A 16,526-nucleotide genomic window follows, 5' to 3' on the forward strand; every position below is an offset into this window, starting at 1 on the left:
GTTCACTCCATTCGCTCGTTCCATCAACGACCCTCTGCATGAACTCCATCACGTGATCGAGATACTGATAAAAGTAACCATGACCGTTTAGGTCGTGCAACAGAAGCGACCAGAACAGAGGTGAAAGAAATTGATATATCTTGATATTGGAAATTGTTTGAGAGAAGAACCGAGGTGAGATTTGTAAAAACTAAAAAACATGCTCGACATACCTCTGCCGCAGTTTAGGCTTTATGTGGAACTTATTCATGGCTAGTAGTTCAAAATGACAAAGTGGGGGACCCATAGCTATTCCTAATATTTGTTCGTAAATTTGTGTGTTACATTTGAAGTATGTTCCAGATATACATTTTTGTAATAAAACGAAGGGAGGTTTTCAGAATTTGTGATGTTTAGGGTTTCAGGCACCTTCGTAAGGAGAGATTCAACATCAATACTAACTAGAAGGTCGTCTTCACAAATCACAATAAACACTTTTAATCGAGTACAACATTTAAATTATTTTTAGGTTTATTCGTTGAAAAAAGGGGACAGGGCGTCGGCGTTAGCAAGCTTGAGAAAACTGCGAGGTCAGCGTTACGACTGCGAGAGCGAGTTGAAGGAGCTCCAGGAACAAATCGACAAAGATGTTGCAGTTAAGGTACTTTTTCGGGTTTTACCAAATGAAAATGATTTCAGCGATGGTCGCCTGGGGAAGTCATCTCCATTTTAAAGTTCTAAAGTGATTTTTCTCTGAAATTCACCTCGTTAAAGTATCACACCCATTAAAATGAGTTGGATTTAAAATAAAAACCACTTACACCTGCTTGGAAATATGAAAATTTCTTCAGATGACTTAGATGTAGGAGGTAGGAGATATATTACTACACATTCCCATCCGGCCCCGGGTTAACTAAAAAAAACGGTTTTCCGTTGTTCCATGTTTTTCCAAGTTGTTCCAGCTGCTTTCTAGTATTAATTCACATTGGGCGGACATTTTTACCAGATGTTTTATGACCTCGTTCACCAAATAACTTGTTATCATACTAGTTGTTTTTTGTATAAATTTATTCAGAATAAAAGTATTGCTGACTAAGGAGCTCTTGCGATACCTCTTTTTCGATGCGGATCGTTGGTACCTCTTTAGCTAAAGTGTTGTGATAAGTTGTGATAATATTTGTGGCACAGCGTTTGGCAAGAAAGTTTCTCTGGAGCCAGAGTGTAATTGATATTCTTTTTCCTCGAGATGTTCTTTTGTATAAGTATTTTCAAAATAGATGCTATGCTTACAAAGGAACTCGTGCAATACATTTTCTTTGCTGCTGATCGTCGTATTTCTAAATCTATATCAGATTTTGTGCGGAAGTCACAACTGCTGGTAAATCGGCCATTTCCATTCTTTTGTAGCAATGAATCGACGCATCACTATTCTTGAACGATTTATTAAGCCTTGGTCCCATCGTTCCTTCCTTTCTAGTGGATCATTACCAAGGAGTCGCAATTTTAATGCCAGTAAACTCCACTGTCCTCGTAATGTAATATGCCCCTTCGAAATTTGTAGAAGACATGCAGGCAAATGTTGCATGGTATTGGTATTAAAGAGGGGCGTCCAAGCACTTAGGCCACCAGATGGGCCCGTTGTGCCCCCATGCCGCTCTAGAGGGAGGGCGTCCAGAATGCCGCCCCTCCTGTAGAAGGTCAGCAACTCCATGACGGAAATCATTATTTTTACAGCGGATATCTCACAAGTATCTCGTTTTTTAAGAGTTGGGGAATGATCTTTGTGCAGATTGGAATGTGGATGTGGGAATCAGCTACCTGCGGCAATTAAACTACAGACTCCCATCTCCGTATTTAGGGGTAGCAATTGTCCGTTTTGACACTTTGATTGGCGAAAATTTATAATAATTTATAAAACCTAATTTTGTGATCCAGATGGCAATTTCCAAATATGTTAAACTTAAATAGGAAACAAACCAGAAACCCATTTAAAACAGATTCATAATATTTTACTGGATATGACATTTGAAACACGAAGCTCTGAAGTTTCGAAAATTATGTAATTGACTGGTAAATTGAACAGGATGAATCCCGTGTTTCTGTTTAGCATGCAGTGAATTACGACCAGTAAAGAGTTCTAAGCACGTAGTGTTCAAGTTTATCAGAAATCAAAATATAAGTAATGTGCGTAATCGGTATTCAAAACAAACAACTTTCGTATTTCAAATTTGTCATTTGTTTTTGACTAGCTAGAAAGAAAACTTTATTACGACCAGAATGATACTCAACTTAGTTAAATGAAAAATTGACTTAATTTTTGGTAAAAACTTAACCACAAAAAAATTATTTCATTTCCTATCAGTCGAGCATCCATTAATAAATAACGCATCCGTAGGTTCCATTCAGTGAAGCAGTTCGGACGAAAGCAGCCAGGAAAGCGATCTTAATATGTTTCGGGTTGATGATATTTCAACAACTCAGCGGGGTGAACGCCGTGATCTTCTATACCGGCCAGATATTCAAAGAGGCGGGGGGATCGATCCCGCCAAACTATGCCACAATAGGTAAGAAAAGACTTACCTATATTTAACCTGCACGGGCGACACAATGCAGCGGTTCGAGTCAATGGAAGATTCACAGATGAACTTCTCCATTGTTAACTTAAATGGGGACAAAGTCTTTAGGATGAGATTACTGTGCTGATTATAATTATTATTATCATTTATCTAAAAAAAAATACACACGAGGAAAAGTGCCATGCAGTAAAGCGCCTGTAAAGGCATGAGAATGATACATAAACCTATATCATTTTTTCTGCTCCTTTATCGAACCTTTAGAATTATTGAAACCGTTTCTGCAAAAATAAGACAATTTTTTTTTTACTATAATTGAAGACGTGGAAATTGGTGTTCTATGAATCATATCGCGACAATTCTATTCAAAAGATTGTCAAAGACTCGAACCTATCCTTTAATACTATCCAAAATACACAGGGTGTTCATTTTAAAAAGAGTACGTTTTCCTACTAGTTTTCTAACTTAACCTTCTTTGTATCTCTACTAAGTATTTGAAATTTAAAAATAAAATTTACACAACCTCAAAAATAATTTTCAGCAATACCTGGTTGCCCTCATATATGCCGGAACTTTTTGAAAACCTTGCCTTCCGTGCCGCATATGTCGTGAATCACCATGTATGCTTAAGCTTTGCGATCAAATCCGATATTTTTGACAGGAATCGGCATCGTGCAAGTGGTAGCGACTTTCATCTCCACGGTGGTGGTTGACAAGTTCGGAAGAAGGATCCTGCTGATGGCTTCCGCCTTCTGCATGGCGCTTTCCGGCGCAGCGCTGGGCGTCTTTTTCACGCTGAAAGATCGACACGTGGTGAGTGAAGACGTCGTCAACACCATAGGATTTTTACCGGTCGTCAGTTTGGTTGTTTTCATCACCATGTTTTCTCTGGGATTTGGTCCGATCCCGTGGATGGCTTCGGCCGAAATTATGCCTCCCGGTAAGCTATGGGAATGTACTTAATATCTCTATTTAATCAATCTCACAGCATCAGAGCAAGTGGCCTTTCGCATTCATGAAGCATTTCATAACAGCTTTGGTCGCTGAGTCAACTCTGAACCAATATACAAAGCGTTGGCAAAGATATGTTAAAACGCTGTTCTAAAGACTTGGCTGTAGTTTTAATTTTCTTTGGGAGTTGAAAAATGCCATTAGAAATAAATTCACAGAAACGTACCGAATTTCGTACTTTCCTATATTATTTAAGGAGTGAATATTCTCAGTAACGCTTTGCGAAAAGATGTATACTCCCCCACAATTTTTCATAGATATTTCCACAGGCCATTGTTCTTCTATTTACAAAAATTCTGGAGTCCTCCAGCGTCGATTCTTGATGAATCGAACCTGCTAACGTTTCACCAATCATCCTGTTGGCTTCTTTGGAGCTTAATTGAAACAGTTAAGTAGGAATAATCATCTAATGTCTGCACTAAGTTTCTCGAACTATCTAATCATTTAATATAATTCATAACAAACAACAAAAACCCCTGCAAGGGAGAAATCAAATATCTCACTCTTATAGCGACAAACACGAATGGCGGCATTTGAGACATTCTTGACAGAAAATGATTTAATAATTGATACAGGGAGAGCTTTAAAAAGCAATGGTTACTGACTGTTTTATTAATGTTTCTTTAAATATTATATTCAGGATAATTAATTCGTGTGGGTTACTGTTTACTCATGATCTTATACGAGAGACGTTATAGTTATGAGAGCCATAGCAAACGCGTATCGAGAGTTCAGAGGTAGAATTCAGTGAACTATAAAAATACACAAAAACATAATAAATAAATTTTAATTTGTAACACCGATACGTCTTTTGTTCTGCAGTAAGTACCTGTTTAACGAAAATATACCCATAAATTAAATATTTTATTAAACATGTTATCAGAACCACCACTAACGTAGTAAGAGTATTTTGTAATATGGAAGCCATATTTTGTGTTGTTCCAACTGAACGAAAATTTTGAGTGTATGTCAAAAAATTATTTTTACAACGAGAAGATGCAACTACGTTAGTGTTAATACAATGATATTAAATGGATAGAAAGTTTCTTTCGCCATAAAATATCAACTATCAATTGAATTTCTATCTATTTAATATTAAATTATAATAACCTCATAACAAAATGTAACATTTCTGATGTGTTTAAAAAAAAATGCTACACCTGCGGTAATAAAACAAAATTTATTCTTGCTCGATAAATATTGTGCAATTGTCATAATAATAAAATAATACTTGGCTTCATAATTGTTGCAAATTATTTTATATTATAGTTTTGTAAATGTTTATACTATTATCCGGCAAAAGGTACAAAAAACATAATAAATCAAAATAAAAAACAAAACAAAAAAGGTCGTTGGAACGTTTGAGGGATATTGTTATTCTGTGTAAATTCTTTTTTAAAAATTATTTATTTAAAATTTAAAATTAGTTCTAGTATCGATTGACACCTATTGCCAATCAAATTATAAGTGTGACTGCTTATTCAGGAACACGATTATGCCAGATACATAGGCCGGTTTTGCAAACTGTTGGAACCGCTTTGAAAGAGTGTTATTATGGTGGTTTGTAGCAGAGCTTTTGACACGGTTGATACTGATTTTTTTTGCCTGGCTTTCCTTCTTTTCACAAAAATGCAGCTCTTGATGCAGCTGTACAGAGCAACTTTTTCAAACAAACTTCCACAGGCTGCTGTAATTATATTTACAAAACTTCTGGTTTCACCAGTCATCCTGTCGGCTTCTGCAGAGCTTCATTGAACGGTCCGGCACGCGCTTGGACCGTGATGGATGGATGACAGTGACGTGACCTTTGCGTCTTGCAGTCTTACTTACAAAACATTACAGTCGTCTTATTTGCCTAAGAAGTTTGTGTCTTTCAGGGGCTTAATTGTACTAATATAAGAAAAAAACACTTGCTACTTTTACATCGACGTAAAATACTAATATTTCAAAAATCTTTTTCATATACGAGTTCTAAGTTGATCAGTGGATTTTTTAAAATATTTATCCTTCCTTAATTACAATAAAGGATTTATTTTTGATAATTGGTATTATTTTTTTTTGTCTTTTTTTAAATTTGTTATGATTAAATTGTTAAACTCCTTGTGTTTTAGATAATTCAGACCAATAATAATCTTTACAATGATCAGATGTTTTTGTTTGCGCCGATGAAACTAGGTCGTGTTTTGCTGGAATCCATCGAACATCTGATTAGAGGAATTTGAACGCCCACCTCGAATATGACGGATCTTATCAAGTCGAGAATTCATGAAAAAGTTTTCTAGATATACGCATATACACAACAGAATTAAAGGTGCCTCTGTCTGTAGCATCAAATATTCGTTCGATGCCTTGTTCTTCGTCCCATTCCGTTATGGCCGTTCGCGTTTTACGGACTGATCACGTGTACACAAGAAAATGTTTATTTCCCTCAAGCGGTTTTTCAAATATCGACGTGAAAACTTGTATTCGGGTTTTTTGCCAGATGGTGAATTGCGATTTCCGAATGTTTATTTACAGTTTTTCAGTTTCATGTTTGAGAAGTTCTCCTGTGAAATTACCTGGACCAGATAATTTTATATTTTGTAATTCCTTGTACACTTTCCTGACTTCCTCCACTTTTAATTTTATTAGTGATCATGCTACATAGATACTTCCGTTGTTTGGGTTCTGAGCAGATGGATTATTCTTCCCATGTTAGCTATTGAATTGTAGATTTTATTTTTTAAAAGAACCTTGTATAACCTCCAGCTTTCTGAACTTTGTCTTCCAGTCAAATATGTATTGTTCGTCTGACAGTTCTTTTCCCATGAGTCGATCTTTGGCTACAGGAGGATTATGATTGATATTCACTTCCTTGCTTGGGTAGGTTTAAACAGATTTTGCATATTTTTTGTAACGCTCTTTGATCCATATATCTCGCTACAGCTGCAGACACTGCTTCCACGTATTTAATTTACGATTGAAACGTTTGAAGCAGGTGTTTGTTATTATCATATATCCAACGCTTCAACGCTTCCTATTTTGGCGTTGAAGTTACGAAGTATAATTGTTACTTCCTTGTTCTTTGGTGGTGGTTTCTTCACTATAATCTGCCCTTGGTGCATATACCTCTTTCACTTTTAAATTCATGATTATGACACAGGAGGTGAGTTAACCCTAGCTCAACCATTATCAAGAAAATAAGCACCAATATGTTCTATTCTATTCCATACTTTTATATTGTAATTTTTTTCAGAAATCAAATCTACTGCTGTGTCCGCCGCTGCCACCTTCAACTGGCTCCTGGCATTTTTGGTGACGAGATTTTATAATAATCTGGTGGACGCCACTGGTGGTATGTAACGCTATTATAATTCCTTATTGTGATATGAATACAATAAAATCAAACTCTTTAAGCATTTCTAAGAGTAACAGGAGTATAAACTAGGTCGACAAAATAAAGCAAAATAAAAACAGTGCAAATTTCAAAATTATTTTGAAATATACACCCAAAGAAAGTGCATATCAAAGTTATATTTTTTCACATGGAATCTACAATAGAATACACACTGTAATTTACACGCTGTAACGTGTGACGAACAAAAAATTAGCAATGAAAGGAGACATAATCGCAGATAACACTAAAAATAAGTAGTAATATTAGTGTTATATACTAATGATAATCAATTTATAAATACAAACTTTAACAAATTGGGAAGAAATAAAAAATGAAACAATTAAATATAAATTATCGAAGCTTTTCTGCATGTTCACCTTTATATAACATCGGAAAATTCGATTGAACTCAGGTAGATTGGATATAATATTTCTCCAATAATCAAAATTTTAAATTCTTCAATATTATTAAATGGTCGATCCTTATAAAAATTTTGTTTAAAATATCTCTAAAGAACAAATCTAATGGGCTTATCTTGTTCTTGAAAGGAACAAATTTTGGTTTATAAATGTGTTATTTGTTTTTTCTGAGAATCTTCTGGGAGTTTCAATATCTGCTTGAATACTTTTAGTTGATTTCGTGTTTAAATTCTACGAATAATTGAATAGCGAATTTGTTTTTCTATATATTGTCCATTCAATATATCTGATGCTTCAATAGCTAGTTTATAATTATTTAAAATATCATAAAACTTATTCCGCTTTCTCTGATAATGTGAACTGTCTTTAAAGAAGCATTTGAAATAAAATTTATTAATAATCAAGCAATTATTTTTGTGACAATGACAATCATTGTCTTCAGACTGACACAATGTGATAATGTTTACTTTAAAATCTCATCTCTCTCTCATTAGCAGCATTTTATGTTTGTCAATTAATAAGAATTTATACTTACAGTTTTCTATCAGAAGTTTAAAATAATAATTTCAGTGCTATTTAATATATTCTACTATGTACTTGTTTATATACTGATATATATATATATATATATATATATATATATATATATATATATATATATATATATATATATATATATATATATATATATATATATATATATATATATATATATAAATATACTGATACTTGTTTATTTATTTATTTAATTTAAATGTTATTTTTCTTAATGTTGCAAGAAAACTAACAGTATTTTTCCTATTAATAGACTTATAATTGCTTTTCAGGCGATGTTACGTTTTACTTATTCGCCGCCATTTCCCTGTTGGGTACGTTCAACGTCTTCTTCTTTGTGCCTGAAACTAAAGGTAAATCGATACAGGAGGTGCAAGATATGCTGAACGGACATAAACCCGGTCCAACAACAAAGGAGGGTATAGATAACCCCAATTTTAAACATTGAGAATTTGTTTTTTAATTGTGTACGATTTTATTATTTATTTTTTACCGTATTTGTGCGTTAGAGACTAAGCGTAAGATGTTTAGACGTAAATATTAAATGCTTGTAAATAATATGAAGGAAATTTAAATATTTACGTTAATAAAACGAAACAAGATTTTTTTATGTTAATTTCTAACAAATCTAAGCGAATGTAAACTCATTTTACTCAATCCTAACTTATAAGCATTGTAGATATCGTTCTAGCTGAATAGAAGATTTATTATGTTAAGATCTCAACTACACTATTTATGAATAATTGATTTAATATTATATCTTAAAATATGTAAGGAAATTTTATAATAAAAGTTAAATAAAATCTGAAATATATGCGAGTAACTTAATTACCTAATTATATTTAACGGCTTTACAACAAAACAGTTAAGTTCCCAGTTTAAACTGAATGACACTAGGAATAGTGAAAAGCAAGTAACTTTTGCACTATTGCAAAAAGCAAACATTTTTTCAAAAAAATAAAAATGTACATATTTATTTTCATTTTTCCTTGCTTATTGCCTTTTTGACAAATTTTTGGAGTTTTGTTTTGGTTAGTGCAAAAATATATGCCTCAAAAAATACTAAATTTAGTTATCGGCATGCTTAATAAAATTGAAACAGCACTATTATAAGTAATTAATGGAAGTACAGGGTATTATTATTATTATTATTAATAACCCTAATACGCCATATTATTTACATTTAACAGTTAGACGTCCATTACTGCAGTACTGGCACAATTTTCTTGTTCTGCACAACGCACTGAGTAATATAATGGGGCGGGCTTAAACATTTTTTCATTCCATTTGAGTGGCATTTCGTAAATCTTCCATGCTTTTTTTACCCCTTCAAAAAGATGTCAAGTAATGATAAGTCGGGAGGATTGGGACCCTCTTATCGGACCACGTGACCAATCCAATGATTAGAAAAATAATTTTCGAAATATGGACGTGTGATTTGAGAATTTTTTATTATTAATTAATTAATTATAATTATCAGGTATAAGCTTCCGGAATCGAAATCTCCGGTTATGGTGATGCAGGAGCAGGAGGGCATGTGAACAAACTAAAAAAGTAATTAGGATAGGAGCATGCTTGAATAACACCATTTGGGAAAACAAATCTTTTGGAATGGAAACAAATGCCAAAATATTCAAAAGAACCATTAGACCAATCTACACAGTAGTGTGTAGTATCTAAAGGAATTGAGAGGCCAACGAGTCTACTATATGCATAATTTTTTTGTTAATGAACAATATTTTGTCTTTTTTGAATCTTTCTGCGCATCTTCACCGAGGGTTCACCGAAATAATACCCAATTAATTGTGCGTACCATTTATTTTCTTTAAAAAACTTTAATCTAGAACCCCCAACTCTAGCTCAGCGAACTCTCCGTCGACTAGCTTCCACCCAGACCAGGCAATCCCGGTATAATTTGGCTAAAGTACACTACATGTATACAGTAGAAACACGGCCTGACGTAAAAAAACTAAGCAGATTATTGAGACAACGGAATTGAAAGTATTGCGGCAAATTGCTGGAAAAAACGTTATGGAACAGAAAGCGAAACGAGAAAATTAAACTAACCGAAACGAAAAGTGGAATGACCACATCAATCGTATGGATGACTTCAGAAGCTTAGAAAACCCTCGAAAAAGATGGAGCGACAGGCAGTGGCATAAATTAAAGAAGTAAGAGGAAGAAGACGACATAAAAGTAAAACACATTTTATTACCCATTAATATGCACGACACAGCACGAAACATATTTTGCATCATCGTCAGCTATTCGGGTCAAGAAAACAAATGGTTTGGTTACACGTTTCCGTCCATTTGATTTTAATCTTCGATAAACCTTGCCAGTCCTGCACTTTCATTTCCTTAAAGTCATTTTCCACCAAATATTCTTTTCAACACTTTCCCTTCATACATTTCTAATGCTTCCTTCTCCCGTTTGTTCAGCTTCCATATTTCACATCCATACAAGACAGTTTGCCTAATCATCCTTGGCACGTTCATTGCTCTTAATATATAATATCCTTTCTTGAATTTCATGCTTTTCCTCACAATCTGATGTTATAGTTACCCCTAAATAATTTTCTACTTCTCGAAAATAACGTTCCCTATTTTCTAACCTTTAGCTGCCTGTTCTGCCAACTAAACTCTTTTTCCCCTAAACTTTGTTATTAATTTAGTAATTTTCAAACCTGTTTCTTTAGCTGACTTTTCTCCCTTGCTATTACTAAAATCACAATATCATCTGCGCTTAAATTAGTTTTCAAACCACTTTTTTTAACCTCCGTACAGTAGCGGATGGCCTTGTCTTAACCTAGTCATAACCCGGACCTTTGCTTATGTTTTTTCTTATCATTATCTTATAGTCCGTTTCTGTTAACGTCAATTTTGTTAAATTTTTATTTGATACTCCCAATTCCCCCAGCGACTCATACAATTTTTCTTCTTTAACTCTAATACAGAATTGTTGGTCCAGATTATTATCTACAATTTGTTTTAGTATAAAAATCTGATCCATTGTCAACCTATTACCTCGGAAGTCACACTTATACTGGTTTATTTCTCTCTCTCTAAATTGGGCATATAACTGATTCTCTTCATCTCAAAGGCATTTTTTCTTCCCTCCATATTGTTTCAATCATGTTGTATAGATTTTCTTCAAGCTTATTTCCACTAGGAGCTTTGTTATTTTCAAAAGCCTTGATAATTGAAATAATGTCTTCCTTACTTGGAGATTCATTATAGTTTCTACTGTCATTCATTAATGTCACAACTTCATCTTTAAAGTATTCTGCCCACCTTTGGAGACTGTCATCAATCTCACCTACTAACTGCCCTTGACGATCTTTGCAGAAGAATAATTTCTTATTTTTATATTTCCTTTGTTGGTTTTTTGAGCTCTGATAAAATTGTCTGGCTTCTTTCTTGATAAAGTTTAATAATTCTTTTCTTTGTATACCCTATTTTTTGCTTCTGCATTCTTATTTTACTCGTCTTCTGCTAGCCTGGTAACTCTTTCTGTGTTTTATTCAATCCAGTATAATTTATTTTATTTAATTTATTTTATTTATTTTTATTAATTTTTTTACTTTTTTTATTAAATTATATAGATTGTTAATTTAATTTTATATAATTTCATTTTTAATTAATTTCTGTAATTCAGGTATCTAAAGGAGTTCAGAGGCCAACGAATCTACTACATGCATAACTTTTTTGGTAATGATCAATATTTTGTCTTTTTTGAATCTTTTTGCGCACCGTCAAGGAGAGTTCATTGAAATAATACCCAATTCATTGTGCATACCATTTATTTTCTTTAAAAAACTTTAATCTAGAACCCCCAACTCCAGCTCAGCGAATTCTCCGTGGACCAGCTTCCACCCAGACCAGGCAATCCCGGTATAATTTGGCTAAAGTTGATGCTCAAAGCGGCCTCCAGGAACGCTTTGATGTGTTGCGAAATCGAGGCCGATTCGGACGATTTGAAGATAGCCTTCAGGTTCAACGAGCCGCCGCTGGCCGCTTGAAGGGAAGCTGAAACCGAGCCCAGTATTTGCCCGACCACCGGCAAACTGGACAGTATGTTATAGAGATCGAAACCTCCGGTAAGCAGTTTTTTGATGTCGAATCCCTTTAGCAGAGACTTTATGATATTGCCATTCGAAGAGACGTCAATTTTGACATCGATCCCGGCCTTCTTCAGCAGCTCAACCCCCTGGGTGGAGTTCAGTTGCGCTAGGAACACCAGTACAAGCGTTGGAATCGATACCGCAGTTTTGATTGCTGCAGACAGTTTCACTAATACTGTCACCACCAATTCTATAGCGTGTTTGGCACCTTTGACGACTCCTTTTACCAATATCTCGATGATGGCGGATATATTGACTCCCCCTGCGAGATTTACAACCACTCGTTATGGCTTATCTCACCGTTTAATGGCAATCGCGTTCTTACCTACAACCAGTTTACCGCTTATCAATTCCTGTACGAATTTGGCTAGGCCCTCGAGACCCTTGGAGTTGCCGTGCGTGGAGTTTTGCAGTTTGATAACTTCCAATAGACCTTGCAGCGAGATTGAAATGTTGATTTCTCCATGTCGCTCGGATACCGAGAATGCGATTAGGCTCTCAATCAGAACTTTCAGGTCTACTTTGCCTTCAATTACCCCTATCAGATTGGCTACCACCTGCGAATGCAATTATTTCAGCCCTTGCCTAAGTTATCAGTTAAAAATACTATGAAGATACTGAAGATCTACTGCTGCGTCTCAAAGAAATAACTTAACGATACTTCGAGTAAATGTGACAGAAACAACACTACCCAGAAGATCTTCACAAGCACAATCACAGAGGACAGCAATACATCCTCAATTACTTCGTCGATATCGACAGCAGATGCAAGATGGCTTTCTGACTGGACTGGAGAACAGCGTTACAATAATTTCTACGTAACTACCACATATGTAAGTCGAATTACTCTGAAAATGATTCAACCTGCAGCTCGAGATGCTTGGAATAGGGAGACCAGGAGAAGACTGGAAGAAAGAGGTTAACTAACATGGTTTGGACTGGAATTCCCAGCGAAGCACATATTTTTTCAAAATGGATCCCATCGTCCATTGAAGATATATTTCAAGATCATTGAGAATGACTTTTTGCTAAAGCATGATAATGCTAGACCTCACGCTGCGTGATGAGCCAATTTATGAGTGAAGTTCACGGTGCCAGGTTTAGAATAGCCAGATTGTAGAAAGGATCTCAACTCTATTGCTCTGCCCAAGAATGTTCTGCATATAAGTAGCCGCACGTACCTTCAGAAGGCCATCCACTCCAGAGGAAACATCACCTCCCAACTTAATAAGCAGTTTCAGCAAGTTTTCTGGCGTGTTCAAAAGTGATCCCAATACAGCAGACAGATCTATTTTAGTGACAATCTGTATGAGCAGGTTCACCAGCAGATCGATTCCGTTTTCGGCTGCCAATAGCAGAGCGATGTTTAGTTTGACTCCAGCTTTGATTAAAGCCTCCAATCCGCCTTCAGTATTAGAACAGCATTAAAGGGCATACTTTTTTAAAAACACTTTTTTTTACCTTTGATGTGTGAAACCAACTCTTCCAGTCCTTTGAGCACGTTCAATAGCCACTGCAAATCGCCTTTCAACTTTATCAACCCTTTGCCTACTAGCGTTAAGATTCCTTTCAAAGTCCCGTTGAGAACGACTACCAACGATTTGGTGATGGTGACGAGTAAAGTCAAGCCCGCGTGTATAGAAACTTTGAGTTGCTCTTCGAGCCCTGCCACGAGTCGTACCAGTATGTGGTTGACTATGATCAAAACTTCCTCTGAGACATTAGACAGTTTGAAGCGTTTGCAGGAAGACACTTCCACAAAGACTTTTAGAGAAACGAGAGATTCAAAGTAGACCTCGATCGATTGCTTGGACTTGATCCATACCAAATCACTATCCTGGGAAGTGATGTAGAGGACAATTTGGGCGTTGAAGTCGATGATTATGGCTACTCCAGATGTGCCTAAATAGACGCTGCATTGGTTATTAGATTAAACTTTGTGCTGAATACCTCACCATTAAAAAGCCCCACGATGTTGTCTTTCAAGTCGATAACTAGGGCTGCGCCCGCGGTGACATTGACGATGACCACTAGCTGGGAAGTTTCGTTTACTAGTAAATGAAGACTGCTGTTGGATGACGGATTAGGAACATTGCCGCCGTCGCAAATCTGTAATGTGCAATTTCTTGGTATGCTTTATTTGACTAATTTGATCAAAAATTTATTCGACAAAATCTACATTAAAATATCCGAGGCACATTATTACGTTAACCTTAGAAGCAACCTCACAAAAAATATTATCAAAATCTTTGACATAGTGAAAAATTTCCCCAAAATTCAACTTTCATAAAAAAGGTTTGAATTCGTGTTTTAATGGTTTTAAAATGGTTCTCACTGGATCTATGGCTAATATTAAGAATTTCTGCAGAAACTGGCATTTTCTATTAGCTCGTTGCACTTACTGGGACACCAGGTATAAATAGTAGATACAGCTGGAATAATGTGGCCTGGCGCCATTTCCGGAAAAAGCTTTATATTTATAGGCAATATTTGTATTATGCATTCCGTGTACGAATTTATTCTGTAATAAATCAAAATGGCGGAGATGCGGGTTAGTTTATGGACGAAGTTATTGAAGTAATATTTTCCCGTTTTGGTTTTATATTTTTTAATAATCAGAGATTTATCGAATTGATGTCTTCTTTTGTTCTTAAAATCGTAAAAAGTTATACGCGTTTTTGAATATTTGCTCACCCGATTGAAGTGGTAGTTGACCAACAATTTTTTCAATTATGTAGTGTGGAAATTATTTTTGAAGTTCTGAAATGACGCAAATAGAATTGAGAGAGCACAAAATACGATCCAGTCTAGTACAAGCTACAGGATGCCAAATGGTTGAGAACAGGCGTAGACTATACTCCTTGGTATTTTTCCATAACATTATCTTTAATAACAATCCATCTTACTTGACAAATTAATTTATAGGACATACGTTTACAGATTAAACCATAGGTTAAAGGGTTCTATCTCTTCACCACAGGACGTCTAACTTTCAAAAAAGGTTTTCCTACAATATTTATAAACTTTACAAGGGCCTCGTTTTTTTTTTTTTTTTGAAAATACAGTGAATAGGCAAGTCGACTTAGACTTTTCACGAAATGTGTTCCTTTCATGCGTGCACACCATATCCATCAAGTTACGAACTACTTAAATAATTTCTTTCCTCAACAGCGGGCAAGAAGAGGTTTTCCGATTAGATGGCAACCTAGATCTCCTGATCTAACAAAGATGGACTATTTTCTGTGGGGATATGTTAAACGTCAGGTATATGAAACTGCCCCCACAATAAAAGAGGACATAAAACAGAGGATGAGAGAAGTCTTTCAAAGAGTTAGTCATGAAATGCTTGAGAATACGGTCCAATCGTTTAAAGACCGTGTTAAAGCGTATATCGAAGTCCGTTTTGCTCTTATTTTTTAGGTATAATATTGTTTTTCAAAAATTTTGTGATATTATCGCCCGGAAACAAGAATATAGGGCATTCATCACAAGCCATTTTTGACGAATAGATGGCCATAAATCCGAAACATTGGGTGATTGACTATGAAACCCAGAATATACAGGGTGTATATTTGAAAATAATTTTTAAAACATATAATATACGAGATATATTACTTAGAAACACTACTGGAATATCTTGTATAGTCACACCAAATAAGATACCCTGTGTATGTGTTTATTCTGTAACAAATGTGGTGGTGATTTCCGGTTATCGTCAAACCACTTGGTAGAATAACAAGTTATAAACTCCGTTGAAGAAATCTCATTCGCTCACCTCATAGATACCAAAAAAAAAAAAAATTGTATCTGTATGGAACGCAAAAGTAACAGATTACTCACCCATTCGCACACCTGGTCTTCTAGGGCCCTGGTATTGTGGTGCACGTGGGAGCGCGCATGCGGGAGGTGCTTCGATCTACCTTGGTGCGCGATTTGGTGCCCAGCCAGCAGCTCTGCAACATTTTGAAGACATTTAAACTCAAAAAACTGCAGTCGAGATGTTTAAAAAAACTACTTACCATGAGCTAGGGTGGTGCTAAGCAAGGCGCACAGCAAAACCGAAAGACTTTGTCGGTTCATCTTTGGTTTTGGAAGTGATGAACGGACGAAGGCGGCCTGCCCTTTTATACAACCCGACGAGATACCGAAAACATTTCCAAAATGCGAATGTCGGTATGCATTACGACCGAACATACCGCAAACCGGGCTTATCGGAAAATAGTAGCGAACCATTTGCATAAGAATCTTTCAAACGTTTCGCCTTTCAGTAATATATCGGAAATTGGTATCTTTTCCAATGTCAATCGTCTACGCTTGTACCGAAATTGTTTTGATTCCTTCCATAACAGTACTAGTGCTACAGTACCAGTGCCTAAGAATGTTCACTTACTAAATTTGGTTAAAACACTATCTACCTGGGCTTGAAGAGTCAGTTTATTTCATTCCATTTCATTTGTTAGCATGCTCCAAACATAGAAAATGGATACAAT

General features: G+C 35.4%; 2 protein-coding genes across 6 annotated transcripts in view; one reads left to right on the plus strand and one right to left on the minus strand.

The window, feature by feature from the left end:
* Positions 1-8,725, plus strand: part of LOC132706994 (facilitated trehalose transporter Tret1-2 homolog) — a 56,394-nt gene extending 47,669 nt beyond the window's left edge. For 4 of the 5 annotated variants that reach the window (XM_060678596.1, XM_060678599.1, XM_060678598.1 and 1 more), the window contains exons 6-10: positions 509-640; positions 2,375-2,543; positions 3,214-3,492; positions 6,799-6,897; positions 8,186-8,724. In XM_060678596.1, the coding sequence (XP_060534579.1) occupies positions 509-640; positions 2,375-2,543; positions 3,214-3,492; positions 6,799-6,897; positions 8,186-8,361 (855 nt within the window). In that variant the 3' untranslated portion in view covers positions 8,362-8,724. Of the gene's footprint in view, positions 1-508; positions 641-2,374; positions 2,544-3,213; positions 3,493-6,798; positions 6,898-8,185 lie in introns of all 5 variants that reach the window. The other variant, XM_060678595.1, reaches the window with a different exon arrangement.
* A 2,972-nt stretch (positions 8,726-11,697) lies between these two features.
* Positions 11,698-16,186, minus strand: LOC132707620 (uncharacterized). The gene is made up of 7 exons (XM_060679526.1): positions 16,056-16,186; positions 15,877-15,989; positions 13,992-14,145; positions 13,498-13,938; positions 13,218-13,441; positions 12,362-12,593; positions 11,698-12,298 (listed from the first exon to the last, which is right to left on the minus strand). The coding sequence occupies exons 1-7, from the start codon at positions 16,114-16,116 to the stop codon at positions 11,739-11,741; spliced, it is 1,785 nt and encodes a 594-aa protein (XP_060535509.1). The 5' UTR covers positions 16,117-16,186; the 3' UTR covers positions 11,698-11,738.
* Between the last annotated feature and the right edge of the window lie 340 nt (positions 16,187-16,526).

Source organism: Cylas formicarius, unplaced genomic scaffold (genome assembly GCF_029955315.1).
Source record: "Cylas formicarius isolate icCylForm1 unplaced genomic scaffold, icCylForm1.1 PGA_scaffold_9__14_contigs__length_23061073, whole genome shotgun sequence".
Classification (NCBI taxonomy): Eukaryota; Metazoa; Arthropoda; class Insecta; order Coleoptera; family Brentidae; genus Cylas; species Cylas formicarius.